Source organism: Miscanthus floridulus, chromosome 5, assembly GCF_019320115.1.
Source record: "Miscanthus floridulus cultivar M001 chromosome 5, ASM1932011v1, whole genome shotgun sequence".
NCBI lineage: Eukaryota > Viridiplantae > Streptophyta > Magnoliopsida > Poales > Poaceae > Miscanthus > Miscanthus floridulus.
Genome location: NC_089584.1, coordinates 100,745,605 through 100,762,114, shown reverse-complemented (window position 1 = coordinate 100,762,114; position 16,510 = coordinate 100,745,605). Strand labels below are relative to the sequence as shown.

Sequence of the window (16,510 nt, the reverse complement as noted above, 5' to 3'; positions counted from 1 at the left end):
TTTTTATTTAACCCCTTAGTTTTATTTTTCTCCTAAATAAGAGACACTACCTTCTCCTCTCCCACCTCTCATGGCCAACGCCATGTGGTCCAGCGCTAGCTCTACGTCGAGTTGTCAACGTGCACGTACACGGCCCCAAGCCCCAGGTCGTCCATTAGCCGCCCACGCTCGGAGTCGAGGGAGGGCGTGGGCGTAGCGCGGCGCGGCGACTGGCTGCCTGCGCTAGACGGCATACCAGAGGAAGCGTAGAGCGCCGTCCGCCGTCGTCGCTGTGACTGCGAGCGAGCAAAGGCCGAGCTGCGGACCGTGGTGGAGCGGTGCATGCTCGCGTAACAGCACTATGCCACCCTCAGGCGCGTGCTGTTGCGGGAGGACAGGGCACCGGAGAGCGCCCTGTCGGATCAGCTCGCCACCCTGCAGGAGGACATCGCCAACCGCACGCTCCTGCCCATCGTGAGGCAGCGCGGCGAGCTTGCCACGGCGGCAGCGGCTGTGGTGGCACCGCTCGACGCTGCTCGCGGAACCTGCGCCGGCGCGGATGCCGAGGTGGACGCGGCGCTGGACAGCTACAAGGCCGCGCTGTCGCGGCTGCTGGTGGAGGCCGACGAGCTGAGGATGGCGACGACGTGGGCGTTGACGACGGAGATCCTGACGCCGCGGCAAACGGTGGAGATGCTGGCGGCAGGCAAGCACCTGTACCTCTCCGTCCGCGATTGGTGTCGCCGTAGGGAAGGAGCAGCTGGCGCAAACAGCAATAGCTTAACGGGCCGACGACGGGACGGCCGACAACACCTCCGCCGCCGTCAGCCGGAACCCATGAAAGGCTTGCCATTCCTCAACCTTGCCTGCAGCGTGACGCCCGCTATACACGGCCGTTGTGCGTACCATTGTTTTCGGATACTGCCTCTGCGTGACGCCCGTTTTCGGATACGGACAGATCTCAAATACGGCCGTTTTCAGATACGGACAGATCTCAAATACGGCCGTTTTCAGATACGGACAGATCTCAGATCCATAAATAAAACTATATGCCGGCGACTCGACGCAGATCCGGCTCCGCTATACTGCCTCTGCGTGACGCCCGCGGCGATGCGCTCTAGCTCGCCCCCTGCTCACCACGACAGGGTGCCGACGGTGCTGGCGTGCTCTACTTCCTGGACGAGAGGTTGTTCCCGAGGCGGCGCTGCGGTTGATGGCCGACCTCGGGCTGGGGGCTGTGAACGTGCACGTCGACGTGCGTGGAGCTGGCGCTGGACATGGAAGGTGAGAGAGGAGAAAGGCGTCTCTTTTTTAAAAGAAAAATAAAACTGAGGGGTTAAATAAAAAATACATGCCGCTCTAGTAATGCCACATCAGTAAAAATGTCCATATGTCTGACATGGGCCTACGGTGTACCACTTAATAAATTTAGGAGGTCTAGAAATGCATTTTCAAAGTTAATGTATACACGCTTAAAGGTTGGGCACATGCATTTAACTCTTATTATTATGTCCGTACTGCAGTCTGTACTCCTCTCATGCATGGTACGTACAGCTGAGAATTAATACTGTGCTCTAGCAAGAGCATTACGAAGGCTGCTACAGTGATCGCACCGTACGTACGGTATTTCATCATTTTTACCCCAGAAACACAAGCTATTATTAGTGATCCCGTGATTAACCAACGGGGTTGCCTGGTTTCAAGGCCGAACGGTGCAACTATAGCCAATTAAACAGTGGAACCTAGCTGGCTACGGATCCGAGACATCTCGCATGCACACATCACATCGACCCTTGAAAGCCAACGCCCAGACCTGACCTACAGGGGCCGGCCGGGAGCCGCGTGCGTTTGCGTACGCACGTCGTCGGAAATTATTGCCCGAGGAAAAACGCGCGCGGGCGCGGCCGACATGGCGAGGGCGGCGGCGGCGGCGGCGATGATGGTGCTCGCCGTGGTGGCGCTGACGCTGGCGCTGGCCGCGGTGCCGCGCGCGGAGGCCGGGCAGAACTGCATCTGCGAGTGCATGAAGCTGTGCATGCGGACGCGGGTCCCGAGCATGGGCCAGTGCGCGGGCAAGTGCCGGGAGAACGCCTGCACCAAGAGCTGCGAGGAGGCCTGCACGCTCAAGGGCTTCCCCAAGCTGCCCAGCGAGGGCATTTCGGCCTGCGAGGTGGAGCCGCTCACCCCCGACGAGGTGCACATGCTGCACTGAACGAACCACGGCCGGCGCCACCACTGACCACTTGTTCTTCGATCATTTTGTGTCCGTAGTGCGAGCGATGCGACCGGAGCCTACTGTTTACCGGTCGGCCCGGCCGTGATCTGTGCTGCCGTTGTGCATGAATTTCACGCTGTTTTCTTTGGTACGTGGTATGTACGTGCCCCGCCCGTTCTCAATGCATATGCATGGCTCTGTACCGCTCCATGTTCCCGACATTCGTTGGCCCGGTTGCCCCCAACACACACATGCTCTCAGCTGCAAGCTGCTGTCACGTGTGTCAATTGTCATGTGCTCCTGGCCGTATTATGAAAACAAACAAGTATAGCCCAGGCCCCAATGTCCGAAAAACTGTTTTTTGGACCCATAACATCAAAACCAAGCAAAATCGGCTCAGAAAATGAGTCGCCCTCTTGCTGCCAGCAGCCTCTCCCCCTCGCGGCCCCATGGGGCCAAACCACAACCACCGGGCGGCGGCCGTGTCATTTGGATAAGGAAAAAAGTCCAATTTAAAAACTATCGTGGTCGTTTTCTTTTCATCCTTGATCTCCCTCATGAGATTGAGACTATGGTGACCAGCGATTTGGCTGGCACTAATGAGTAATAAAGAGCACCTTGAATTAAAAAAAATTATATATTTTTTAATTTTTCTCAACTATTTTTTTTTTATTTTTCTCAACTTTTGAAAACCGTTTACTTTTGCACGTACCTTGGCAATTTTGATGGCGGCTTTGCTGATGTGGCGCCACGTTAGAAGAGGTAAATCAGAAGTTGAAAGTTCAAGAAGGTAAATTGGACTAGAAATATTTTTATAAATAATTCAAAAATTCATTCAACCAGATTTTAGGATTTTTAATTGCATTATATTTTCATGCAAAAATATATTGGTACAATTTCTATTTTTTAAAATAAAATTTTAGATATTTTTTTATAAAAAATTCTAGTTCAATTTGTCTCCTTCAACATTCAATTTAGTCCGATTTTCCTCATTTGACGTGACACCACATCAGCAAAACCACCGTCAAAAGCACTTAAGGTGCAAAAGCGAATGGTTTTAAAAAGTTGAGGAGATTAAAAAAAACTGGTTTGGTAGATTAGTGAGGAAAAATCGGAGGACCACGATAGTTGAGGATGTAAATTGAACTTTTCCCCCCTTTGCGTGCATATCGCATCTGGTTCGGGTAGCCCGTCGGCGGCTGGGCCGTGGCGGGCTTTGCCAGTCCCGTCCCGAGAACAAAGGTTTGTTGGGGAAATCGGGACGGCACGGCCGCACGGCCGCACGGGTGTGGCGGCCTGCCCACTGGTGTCCGCGGTCCGCCTATCTGGGTGTGGTCGCAGGGCGCGTCACGGGGGCACACGAGGCTCGTAGCGCCGTAGCCGCGCCACGGCGAACGGCTGCGTTCGTGCAGTGATGGTGACGCGAGAGACCCGGACGTGCGTAACGAAAACAGGAAGGCCGAACTCAATGACGCGCTATGTTTTCTGCATACTTTCTGCTCGCAACGCAAGCAGTGCAAGCTTCACGATTTGAGGCGGCCTCTGAGCTTCTGTGCAAGGGGTGATTTGATCTCGTGATCGACCTGTTGCTCTCTGTCGCTGGACACGTAGACTCGTGGCGTGCATGTGGGCTCCCACTTTTCTCGAGCGGCCCGTTCGCTGGTTGGTTTCTGAGCTGGTTTGGGCTGGTTGGTGCTGGTTTGTTGTGAGAGAAAAATATTGTTGGCTGGCTGGTTTGGGCTGGCTGAAACCAACAAGCGAACAGGGTGAAGGACAGACATGTTGTCGGCTGTCCCATCTCCATTGATGAAATTTCTACAGACGCAGAAGTTTCGTTGACTCTTTGCTATTAGTATTACCTAAAACAGACGCACGTAGGCGGTGGAAAAGATGCGATTGCCCCTCTAGTTTGGCGACAAAGGTTGAGATATTAGTTTGACTTGGCAAACCTTGCGTGGAAGAAGGGGTTAGAGAAACCCTCTAGTTTTCCATTTCCTAGAAAAAAAATGCATCCACCCTTTTTTTGATATGCCCGGATAAATTTAGTCCTAACTGCTTTTTCTAACTCTTGGCCTCTTGCATGCGCACGTAGAGACTGGACACAAAAGTCTTTTGACAGGTTTAAGGCCATCTTGGTTGCTCCGTTGTGGGCCTCCAAGCATGAGGCCCTTCAAGCGCTATTTTCTGATCGTGTGGCTATGGAGCTAGATTTCACTGGGTTGGAGGACAATGCCCTTTAGCTCGCTTGGTTTAGGGCCTACTTTGTTGTTTGCTGTCGTGCTAGTAGCTTAACGTTATCGCCTAGTAGTTTATTTGTAATCACAACCAAGGGATCACAGGGGATGTCTTGGCTAGGTAATGATCACCAATTATAGTCCAAGCTTTGTATTGTTAAACTCTACTTCTGCTTAATGAAAAACGTGCCTCAGCATGGCTGCGAAAAAAATTTCATTGCCTGATGTAAATTTCGATTTAGCCATCGCTATCCAAACTAGTTGCAACAATTTTCAGATTTCAGCCGAAGTATGCCACTAGGCAAGTAAAGATAACACTTCTCCTATATATTAGGTGCCTGATTTTTTGTTGTTGTTCAGTTAATATATGTAGATATATGGAAGAAAATTGTGGATTGTCTCTTGTTAGTTGTCCTTTTAATTATACAAGTTGATCGTATAAAATTGTTCCTAGAAAAATTAAAGAACCTGAAATATATAACAGCTCTCTAAAAAGAATGTATATATATAGTGTGTGGTCATATGCATGTAAAAAAGAGGTACATTGTCATGAATAATATAAGAATCTCTAGCCGCGCATCCATGTTCAATAACTTGCACACTACAAATAGCTGTAAAGGAGTTTCAAGTACTATTCCTTCTTGGCACGTGATCGACACCCACTTATATATATGCTTACCTTCACTACACATTAACGTTATATATACGTAAACATATTTACATGTAACTTATGTTGTTACTACCCCTGAGAGAAACCTAAATCTATATTAATTATTTCATAAATTCTATACTTAATTATATCTGATATAATACTTGGTGCTTGATGATGAATCATCCATCTATCGAATTGAAGTAAGGTGGTAAGATGAATTCAGGGAATCCAACAATGAGACTGCATGCCGGCGTTCGCCGAGAAGCTGTTGAGAGATGAAGCGCTGGCAGCCGACGTCGACGACGACCCCGCCAGGATGGCTTCCATGAAGTCCATCACTGGAGCCATAGCCGGTTCGGGCATGAAATCGCCGGCGGCGCACTTGGGTTCAAGAAACACCGGGATCAGGCTCCGCGCCGTGGCGCCTTCTTCCTGTTGTGGCACGAGATCGGCAGCTGGCGGCTTGCACTGACTCGCGCCGCCGCCGCCGCCGTCCTCCGACGGGTAGGCGTCCGCCGCGCGGCCGCACTGCTTGACGAACTCCCCGTCGACGGCGGCGTACTGGAGATCGCCGCCGCCGTCGTGGCCGGGGAGGAAGAGCGGCTGGGAGCCGAAATCCGCCCACGCAGCGGGGTTGTTGTGCAGCATGGGAGGAGGAGGAGACTGCGTGACGCCCACCGCTGCTTGAGCTGACGCTCTGTCCGCCGCCCCGTTCAGCGGCGCGCATCCGGCGGCCGCGAGGCCCTGCCCTGCTCCATCCAGAATGTTGTAGTACAGGTCTGCAGCTAGCATTGCAGTGAAACCATGTTAGAATTGTGCTCCATCCGCCACATGCTCGATTTGTGTCAGTCTGTGTTTCTTCAGAAAAACATCGGTGTCGGTTTCCCAGATTAACTTGTTCTGTCCGAAGAGGAAGGCGTGTATTTTGACACAATAATAGAAGCCAAAGAATTTGACACCACAGTCCACATACAAAGCGAAGGGACGAAGCAAGAGGGTGGGCGGAACTGTAAAATGTACTACCGCACAGGATTTGCCTGCGGTGTGGGTGAAGAAGGGACGTGTTATTATTATTATTATTACCGGTGTGGAGGCTGCCCACAGCCTGGGAGATGAGCTTCTTCTTGATGGTGGAGTTCCAGAAGTTCTTCACCTCGTTGTCCGTTCTACCAGGCAGGTGCTTGGCGATCTGGGCCCACCTGCAGTGCAGTGGCACACATGCGTTTAACTATCTACTACATTTTCCATTTGCGTCCCTTTTCCTTTGTCCCAAGCAAGTTAATGCGTGCATTACTCGTATATGGGCAGTTGCATGCACGGATAAAGGAACTGCGTAAGCAGCAGGTTCACATGTATGCGTATCTGATCTGCGTGTAGCCTGTAGGATAGGATTACCTGTTCCCAAGCACCCTGTGGAGCTCAACGATGAGGGCCTCCTCCTGCTGCGAGAAGCTTCCCCTCTTCAGGTCCGGCCTCAGGTAGTTGATCCACCTCAGCCTGCAGCTCTTGCCGCACCGCTGCAGCCCTGCATGAAAGCACACGTAATTACACAGAATCAAGTGAGAAGAGAGGCACACGGTGAACTGCTTTTCTTCCGCTGCTAGCTACGGAGTACTCCGTACGTGTGAAACAACCACCACACAAATGTATCATATGCATATGAGCATATCCTATACATGAACACGCGCGTGTGTAATGTACACTACCTGCTTGTCTCGGGACTGAGCTCCAGCAGCCATGGCCGTGCGTGGTGATGTACTTGATGAGCTTCTCGTCCTCCTCCGGCGACCACAGGCCCCGCCGGACCTTCTGCTTGTTGCAGCAGGAGTGGTGCCCCATGGTATCTCTCCTGACCCGTCCGGGCCCTGCCCTCGCTCGCACTGAAGGCTAGCTAGCTAGCTCGACCTCTTCTCACCGCCCTGCACTGCACACTGGAACGAAAACGAATTGGAGTGCGAGAACCGCTTGAGCTTTTAGTGTGGCGCATGGTTATAAAGAAGACGAGGGCCCGGAAGGGGCGAGCAGTACTGCAGCATGCCAAATGCATCCATGCAGTGGCTGCATGCATCCACCAGGCCGGGGCAGGCAGGGTAAGAGCGTGGGAAGGAAAAGTCGGCCCAAACCTGCGCATGCAGTTGGAGCCCTAAGCCTAGCTAGCTATAAACCTAGGCGTGTGAGCAGGCATGTTACGCACACGCTCTAGGTTGCCTCAAATGTGAGTGGCTCAACCGAGGGCTTCATGGCTAAGGGTAAGGGAGGGACGGAGGAGGGAGGCCGGTGGCCGGAGGGCACTCCGGTAATTAATCTCAGTTCGCGCCGCGGCGTTTATTGGGACAAGACTTGTGGGACGCGGCTCAGCACCGATGCCTGGTTAGTTTTAGGAAACGTACCCGCCCATCCTGTATTCCTGTGCTGGGCGTGAGAGAGAGAGAGGCCGCGCGCATCTGATGCCTTGCTATGTGCATGCATGCGCGCGCCGCGGTGTGCGGGTGCGAGAAATTTCACTACTACTGCTTTATTTGCCAGCACGGCCGCGTAACTGCTGCTTGCAATGCAACTTTCTTCACACCAGTAGTACTAGTACTAGTACATGGCAGTGCAGCTACCATTTAGACTATCAATTCGTAGAGCTAATGCATGGTGACCGATGTGTATGTGTTCTGATCTATCTCGTCTGTATTTGGGCCATGTTTAGTTGCCCACGGATTTGGCGTCGCCAGATTTCCAGCGGCACTGTAGGGTATCATTTCGTTTTTATTTGGTAATAATTGTTCAATCGTTGACTAATTAGGCTCAAAACGTTCGTCTCGCAGAGTACAACCAAACTGTGCAATTAGTTTTTGATTTCGTCAACATTTAGTACTCCATGCATGTGCCGCAAGTTTGATGTGACGGAGAATCTTCTTTTTTATAATGCCAAAGTTTGGATTTAGGGTGAACTAAACATGGCATTGGATTCCGTGGAGAGCCCTAGATAGTGCAGATGCTTTAGCACATTTATTGCTCTTACTTACCATGCATACCATCTACTCGATTCCTACAAAAAGAATGAACCCGAACGAGCTAGGAAGGAGGACTTTCTATGGGCCGGGACCGGGAGCACCCTGTCCACCACCGCAGCCGTTCGATCACAATGTGTGATTTGCATCACAAAGAACAGATGACTATGAGAATAAGGTATGTAGAATATTGGTGCCTACATATATATGAGTATGTCGTAGTGCCCTATTCGCTTGAGCTTATTCAACGCTACTTTTCAACTATAGAACAATATTTTTTCCTTTTACAATATTTTAGCATAAATATTAGCATAAACCAAATTTCAGCATAAACGGCATATGAAAATCGTTCCACACTCGTGTTCCCTTTTGTTGACAAAAGAGACCACGTTTTCCGGTGACGTACTAGCTATAGTATTGCCGGAGACAAAAACAAGAAACAATAACTGCAGAGGTCATACATATATGCACGTACCGACGTACGTATCCGAGGACCTAATCGGGTAGCTTCCTTAAAAAGACTGTGTAGCAATTAAGTCGAGTAAGTGAGTGGCCTTCCGTACGTATTCAGCAAAGTTTTGTAGAAAATAATTAAGGATAAACGCAGAGCTATATATATATACACATATATATGGAAGACGAGAATGCTGCTGCGTGCACTACTGGAATCTCGCTTTTTTCTGTGTGTGCAAAAACACACAGAAAAATACGAATACCGTCAGAAAAATATTTTTCTGACGGTGTATCCTCAGAAAAATACCCACAGAAATATAATGACAGAAAAATAAAATTTTTCTGTGAGTTCACCGTCAGAAATAATTTTTCTGTGGGTCACACACGCACAGAAAAATTGTTTTCGCCCAGATTAAAACTAATTTTTCTGTGTGTTAATCCACACAGAAAAAAGAAATAAACGCACAGAAAAACACATGTTTTTTTTTTCTGTCGGTCCATGTGAACTCACAGAAAAATTCATTTCGCCCAGATTAAAAAGAATATTTCTGTGTAGCCAGCCTCACAGAAAAAAGAGTTAAACGTACAAAAAAAATTATTTTAAAACAGTAGCAACAGCATATTAAAATATATATTTTTCATACAGTAATTTCTGTGCATGACAACAAGGTTTCATTCAAATAATACACAAATACAGTACTCGAAGGGACCTTGATGGGTGACCACACAACCGATCAAGTATCAAGAGTACCAAAACAAGTATCACGCCCGATGTGGCTGGGCGACAAGCAAACTTCAAATGACCGACATCAAAGTTCTAAACCATCACGAGAGGACGACTAGGACACTATGATGAGCTTCACTACTGTGGCGGCAGTAGCTGCTCCTGCTGCTGCTGCGAGGAGTATGGCGACGGAAGGTGGCAGTGGTAGGCATGGTCGGCGACACTCCTGCAGCGACAAAGAAGCAAGTGTTAGGACTAAGTTCTCTAGGTTAGGACTAGGTAACTCATAAAATCTAGGAAGGCGAAGGAAAACCTAAGTCAATACCGATCGAAGCTGAGCCTAATGTAGTGTATCCCTGAGAGTATGATGCTGGATAGGACGCCGGAGCTACACCTGCAAGAAAGGCGAGGTTTGAGTCAGAAAAGCGTAATAAGGAAATTTAAGGAGTGAAACGTGCAAGGGCCACAACTTGAGCAATAAATAACAAAGGAATACCTAGAGTCGCCGGCTACAGGAATAAGCGGAGGAGACACCATTCCTGCTCATTTAGAAGAATATGATAGCATTAATGAACAGGAACATGTATTAGGGGAGATTTTTTGTCTTGAAAAGAGACATATCAAGTCTACTATACCAAGCCTAGAGGACAACAATTGATGCCTGCTTACCTGTACTAAAGAAACCAAATGACTGTGCCAATCTGCCGCTAATTCCATTTGTAAGTTGTAACCTACCTCTAGCTGAGAACATCCATTGAGCAATTCCTGTAGATCAAATGATGTAGTATTCAACACATTGGCCTCAGATATCAGTTGCTCCTCGGTTGACCTTGAGCTTGGAGCATAAGAAACAAACAGAGTAAGAAACAAAGTTCTAGTACCTCAACACAAACTCAAGGTCATCAGTTCTTGGCATGCTTAATATGATATCGTCATTGGCAAAGTAAGTGAGGCCTCAGCTTAATGATATGTTGGTACAATTTCCAAATACTCAATCATAGGTGGCTGCCAAGGCAAAAAAAAACAGATAGAAGAAAACTAAGATCATGTCCCATGGTTTGATGACATTCATAAGAATCATACAGAATGCACAAAAAACAAATTGAAGCCACCTCAGAGTTTATTTTTTATGTTGCATCATTGGCCAAATAGATATCAAGAGTTTGAACATCACAGTCATATCAAGAGATTGAACATCAGTGTCATAAATTCTAGATGCTTCAGCATAAAGAACCCTCACTAGAATCAGAGCTATGGACTTAAGCAAGACGCGGCTGCCACACCATAGGGTGCTCCTCCAGCGCCTAGGGTTAAGTAAACATCATCGACCAAGGCACTTTGCTCAGTTTGTAAATCGGACTAGGCATCATCATGTGCAAAATCTAGACGACAACACATGTGTACAACAATTAAGAGGTGCACATCACACAGATCTGAGGGCCGAACAAGACGAAAGCAAATGTAAACATGTAGATCAACAAAAATGTCGCCCAGATCTAAGTATCTAAGAACATGAACCCTAATATCAGCGGACGACAAACTAAATCCATAAACAATTCAGCAGAAATCACCGCACAGAGAGGGGTAGGAGATGGGGGCAGGTGAGATATACTGTCGGAGCACTGAAGGACCAACACGAATCCGTCGGTGGAGGTTGACCGTATAGGTCAAGCGAGCTCGATGGGGAGGAAGAGGAGAGAGCGCACCAAACCAGAGGAGAAAGGAGAGGCGCGAAATGGGGGCGGTAACCCTAGCCCAAGCCCCAGGACGACAAGATCTCCCGCACCAAACCAAAGGGAGGGGGTGGCACCGGCCGCCGGATCTCGTCAGTGGGGAGCGGGAGGGGAGGGGCCGCGCCGGGGAAGAAGGTAGGGGAGGGGGGGAGAGGGAGGGGGCGGCACCGGCCGCCGGATCTCGCCAGTGGGGAGCGGGAGGGGAGGGGCCGCGCCGGGGAACGCCGGCCGCGCCGGATCTCGGGAAGAAGGTATGGGGGGGAGAGGGAGGGGGCGGCACTGGCTGCGCCGAGGAAGAAGGGGAGGGAGGGGAGGGGCGGGATCCGGCGGAGGATGGGCGGGTGCGGGTGCGGGAGGAGGGTAGGGGAGTGTAGGGGGCTAGGGAGGGGAGGGGAGCGTGCGTGCGTGAGGAGCCGAGCGGGCGAGTCCGCGGCGGGTTAGGTTAAGGACTTCTTGGTTTTTTTCTGTGCGTGTGTACGTTTTTTTCTGTGCGTTTTAAAATAACCGACAGAAAAATAATATTTTTTCTGTGCGTGTATATATTTTTTCTGTGCGTTTTTAAAGAACCGACAGAATAAGTTGCATTTTTCTGTGAGTGCTGATTTTTTCCGTGTGCCTATTATCACGCACAGAAAAATCATATAATTTTTCTGTGGGTTTTCGTATTTTTCTGTCGGGGTATTTTGAAACCGACAGAAAAATCGTAATTTTTCTGTGCGTACCGAAAAAAACGTACAGAAAAATTAAACATCCACAAAACAATTCGAGTTTCCAGTAGTGGTGGTTGATCTTAATGATGTCATGTTTATTTGCAGCCAGTTCTTGCATCGGCCCCCAGCGTGGCTCTTCTATGCACCGTTTCGTTCGAAAAATCTAGTACCTTAGTTAGCTAGTATCTGAAACAAAAGTCAAAGTATGAGCGAGTTTGCACAAGCACAACATATAAAAACATATGCAAATCTGGTGGTATAACTTCATGACGATTGTTAATTAATCTTTTGTAGGACACACACGTCCCTCAGCGTGTCATCACGCTTGACTGACTCGATCACTCGATCCATACCGAAGATGAAAGCTAGCTAGCTGAACGCAACGACTGATCAAGCCAAATTAAACGATTGACGCAGATCGAGGAAATGCATGGTCGGGGCCTCGGGGGAGGGGAGTGGTTTTCCGGACGGGACAGGCCGGAGCACACCGTACCGAGCGCCTAGATGGCCATTAGGGCCGCTCGGCCCGGCCCGGCCCGGTCCGGGCCCGTGCTGGCACGACCCAGAGGTCATCGGGCCGGCACGGCCCGCCAAATGCATCGGCCCGTGCCATGCCGGCCCACGGGCAGCACTGACGGCCCAAGCATGGCCCTAAAGGTCTCGTGCCGTGTCGTGTCGGCCCGATGGCCCGACTGGCCCAGCGTGCCCGTGCCAGGCTACGGCCCGACACCCCCCAGACTCAGAAAAACATGTTCAGCTCAGAATTTTTCACAGATTACAAGTAAAACAGGTTTCAACAAGTTCTCAGTTACATCTTTCAACAAGTTCTCAGTTATCTTTCAACAAGTAAACATCTTTCACAGATCACAAGTAACATGAATGTAAACATAAATAACTAATATATTAGCTGCTTAGTGCAATGACTGCCTCATTAAAAACCTTTCTGGGTAAAAACTCACATCTCGTGAGAAAACCCCATAAAGGAAAAGAGTACAACCCATATCTTTAATAAGTGTTCATAAGTTCATTAAGTCTTACAGTCATCCAGAAAGAAAAGAAAAAGAGTACAAGCCTATAGGCCACAGCATTACACATTCTCATCGTCAAGATACAAGTCCTCAAATGCCTCCACTAGCTCCACATTCTCCATGGTATGTTGAGTCTTTGTATCTGCTTGCTCCCAGTCCTTCACCAACGACAACATCTCCACCATGTCTGAAGTTAGACGCCGTCGCCGTTCCTCGATGATCCTGCCAGTTAGACTAAATGCAGATTCTGAAGATATAGTAGAAACAGGCACAATCAAAACATCTCTGGCTAAGATGGAAAGAACAGGATATGACAGTTTGTGCTCATGCCACCAGTTGAGGATATTGAAGTTGTCGTCATATTGGTTGACAGTGTCACTATCAAGGTATGTAGCCAACTCAGAAGCATTCAGGTTAGCACAAGAGTATGCTGCCTGCAGCAAAGCACATGCTGATGGCCTCCTAGTGGATGAAGATGCACCACCACCAAGTCCAGGAGGTAGACTAGCACCAGCACCAAGTCCAGCAGCAGCTAGACTGGCACCAGTACCAAGTCTAGGAGGTAGACTAGCACCAGCACCAAGGCCAGCAGCAGCTAGACTGGCACTAGTACCAAGTCCACCAGCTAGGCTAGCACCAGCACCAAGTCCACCACCTGGAGTGCCACCAAAATTTTTTCCCCAAGCAGTCTTTCTCTTCCCTGAAGCAGGGCTTGGAACTGTGGCCCTTTGCAATCTCACAGCACCAAACTTGTTGTCATACTTAGCAAAAGTATCAGATAGGTTAGCCCTAACAGTGGTTAAATATTCAGAATAGTTCTCATCAGTTAGGTTAGACATAATTTGGAGAACATAAGTGAATCCTCTTATCTTGGCTCTAGGATCCAAGATAAAAGCAAAGGAATAAAGCATTAGAATTGTAGACCAGTAGTCCTCAAACTTCTCTTTCATAGGGGCAACAACATTTCTCAAGTCCCTATCTCTTTCATAAGTAGTATTTAAATGTCCAGTAATCTCAAGAACATGATGCATAATTAGTGGAGATGTTGGATAATAAACATCAGACAGCACAACAGTAGAATCATAAAACTGTTCAAGGAATAGGAGAAGTTTTTCAGCAGCTTTCCAGTCATTCTCTTTTAACAACGGCTGGCCATCAACCAAAGGATGGTTTGCAGTGATCCACACTGAAAAAGGGGCCCTGTGTCCTATCAGATGCTTTAGCATCAGATAGGTTGCATTCCATCTAACATCCATGTCCAAGCCAAACTTACGAGGGCGGACACCTTTAGCAATGCAGAAATTTTTGTATGATGCAATGCACAGATTAGAGGAATTCATGAATAAAATTGCAGTTCTAAAAGCCTGCGGCATGGGCTTGAAGACTTCTAGCCCAGCTTTAACAATTAAGTTAATGATATGACAAGCACAACGCTGATGCAAAAACATTTCACCAACATTACCAGACAATGCAGGAGCAAGAATCTCGATTGCTTTAGTGTTTGCAGAAGCATTGTATAATGTAATGGAGAAAACCTTATCAGTTAAGCCATATTCATCAATACAAGTAAGCACACGTTCAACAATGTTCTCATGATTGTGTGACACATCAATCAACCTTAGACCCAAAATCCTCTTCTCTAATTGCCGGTCAGAGTTAACATAGTGAGCAACAATACTTAAGTAGTCTTCTTTAGCATTACCAGACCATATATCAGATGTCAAAGCAACAGAACTAACATACTTTAAAGATTCAAGGAGTTTGCTATGACGTTCGTTAAAGTACTTAACAAAGTCTCTGGTGGTGGTTTGCCGAGAGACAGGAACAAACCTAGGGTTATGAGCAAGTTTAATGTACTCCTCAAAAGCAGCAGATTCACCAAAACAAACTGGAAGATTCTCTCTAGCAATCAACCTGCACAACTGTGTTCTAGCAACCTCAGGGTTGTATTCCCAGTGATGGACAGAACCATCAGGATTAAACCTAAGCAGGGACTAAGACATGGCATTACTGCCAAGCTTTCTCGGTTTGCATGATTTGATATGCCTAATCAAATGACCAGTACTAGCACTAGAACGAGCAGTCAAAGTTTTTTTTGCAGTAATTGCATTTAGCATTGACTCTAACTCGAGATCCATTGTGGAGCTCAAACAACTCCTCAAAATCCTCCCATACCTCAGACCTGGTGCGTTTGTTGCTGGCGCTAGAGCCGGACGGTGCAGCGCCAGGAGCAGTGCCGTGCTCAGGAGCAGCTCCAAGAGCAGCGCCGTGCTCAAACTGCGGCGGCTCGTCTGTGCCAACCTCGATCGGAGTGGCTTTAGTGCCGAACAGCTCCGCGCACCCATCCTCCAAGTCATCTTCGTCATCACCTCGAAGCCCCATCATCCTCAACTCGTAATTGGTGGAGGTGGGATCATCGCCATCGGCCATCGCGGGCACTCCGGTCCCTCAATGGCGGCTACCGCAGCTTAGCAAGAAGCCTGCGGCCTGCAAAACGATAGAAGTTAGAACAAGCTACACAAAGTTAGGGTTAGGGTTAGGAGTGTGGCTTACCTGCTCAACCGGAGCACCGAAGTAGCCGTTGAAGACCGAGATCCATAGATCTACGAGAAGAGGATGGAGAGACTAGGTTTTGGGGGACAGATCTGACGAAGAGAAGGATGGTGGAGGGAGCGAGACGGGGAAGAGATGGTCAGAGGGGAGAGAAGAGGCTATAGATGGCCAAATCGGGACCGGATCCGGCGAGCGGTGACCGGAGATGAAGACGAAGACGAAGGAAGCAGGAAGGATGCGCGGTGCAGACAAATGAGAGGAGTCGTCGATGCGCCTTCGATGGCCGCAGTCGTAGATCCGGCAAGGAAGCAACCTCAAACGAGCCGAGAGAAGCTCGCCGGCGCCCGGTGATGGTTGGAGGCGAGCGGCAGCGGCGCTCCCTTTCTCCGCTCTGGCGCTAGGCGAGCGAGCGAGGCGGCGGCCGACGGAGTGAAATGAGGATTAGGGTTTGGGATGGACCAATGGAGAGAGCCGGGGGGAGACCGGTACTGGGAGAGGGGCGAATCGGGCGATTTATATTGGCCAGTTGCCAAACGGGCCATGGCCGGGCCCCTCGTGCCGACCGTTATATCGGGCCGGCGTGCCGAAAGTGAGGCCCAGACATGGGCCAAGGGTCGGGCCGGGCCAGCCCGGGCCCGCCAACCACCGGGCCGTGCCGTGCCTAGGCCGGGCCGAAACATCGGGCCGTGGGCCGGGCCAACGGGCCTCGGGCCATATGGCCGAGTAATAGCCGGGCCTGCAACAACGGACGGACGCACACACATGCATGCATGCATGGTGGGCCACGCAGATCGACTCTGTATCTGTATAGGAAACGCGACAACACGCGGAACGTAGCATTTGCCGTACGTTGATCTCCCCGGATCAAGATCAACCCATCGAGGCGTGCACCACACGTCCGAACCCATTCCTATCCGGACATGTCATGGCAAGTACGCGTACCATCGACCACTGCTCCTTCCACTTCCACTTCCACTTCCACTGCATGCCGCCATCGAAAAGGGCCGGGAGAACAATCCTCCTGTGTACCGCGTACGTACGTACGAGTACACGTCCTTGCAGCTGGCCCGGCCCGTACGTGCACGTGTGCCATGTCCTACAAAAATATATGTGCCAGAGAGAAACAAAACAAAAGGCGTAACGACAAAACAGAAAGCTGTACCGGCTCTTTCCACGGAGCCTCGCTCGTGGTGTAGTGAGCTTAGCGCGAAACGCCATCGATCGATCATG

General features: G+C 49.5%; 1 protein-coding gene across 2 annotated transcripts; it reads right to left on the bottom strand.

Moving 5' to 3' along the window:
- Nucleotides 1-5,036: 5,036 nt before the first annotated feature.
- Nucleotides 5,037-7,186, bottom strand: LOC136452777 (transcription factor MYB86-like). Of its 2 annotated transcripts, none has more exons than XM_066453372.1 (4): nucleotides 6,787-7,186; nucleotides 6,476-6,605; nucleotides 6,164-6,279; nucleotides 5,037-5,865 (listed from the first exon to the last, which is right to left on the bottom strand). In XM_066453372.1, exons 1-4 carry the CDS (start codon nucleotides 6,917-6,919, stop codon nucleotides 5,300-5,302), a joined length of 945 nt encoding a protein of 314 aa, XP_066309469.1. In that variant the 5' UTR covers nucleotides 6,920-7,186; the 3' UTR covers nucleotides 5,037-5,299. The 2 variants fall into 2 exon arrangements, with proteins under 2 accessions (XP_066309469.1, XP_066309470.1); XM_066453373.1 differs by having other exon boundaries at nucleotides 5,037-5,859.
- Between the last annotated feature and the right edge of the window lie 9,324 nt (nucleotides 7,187-16,510).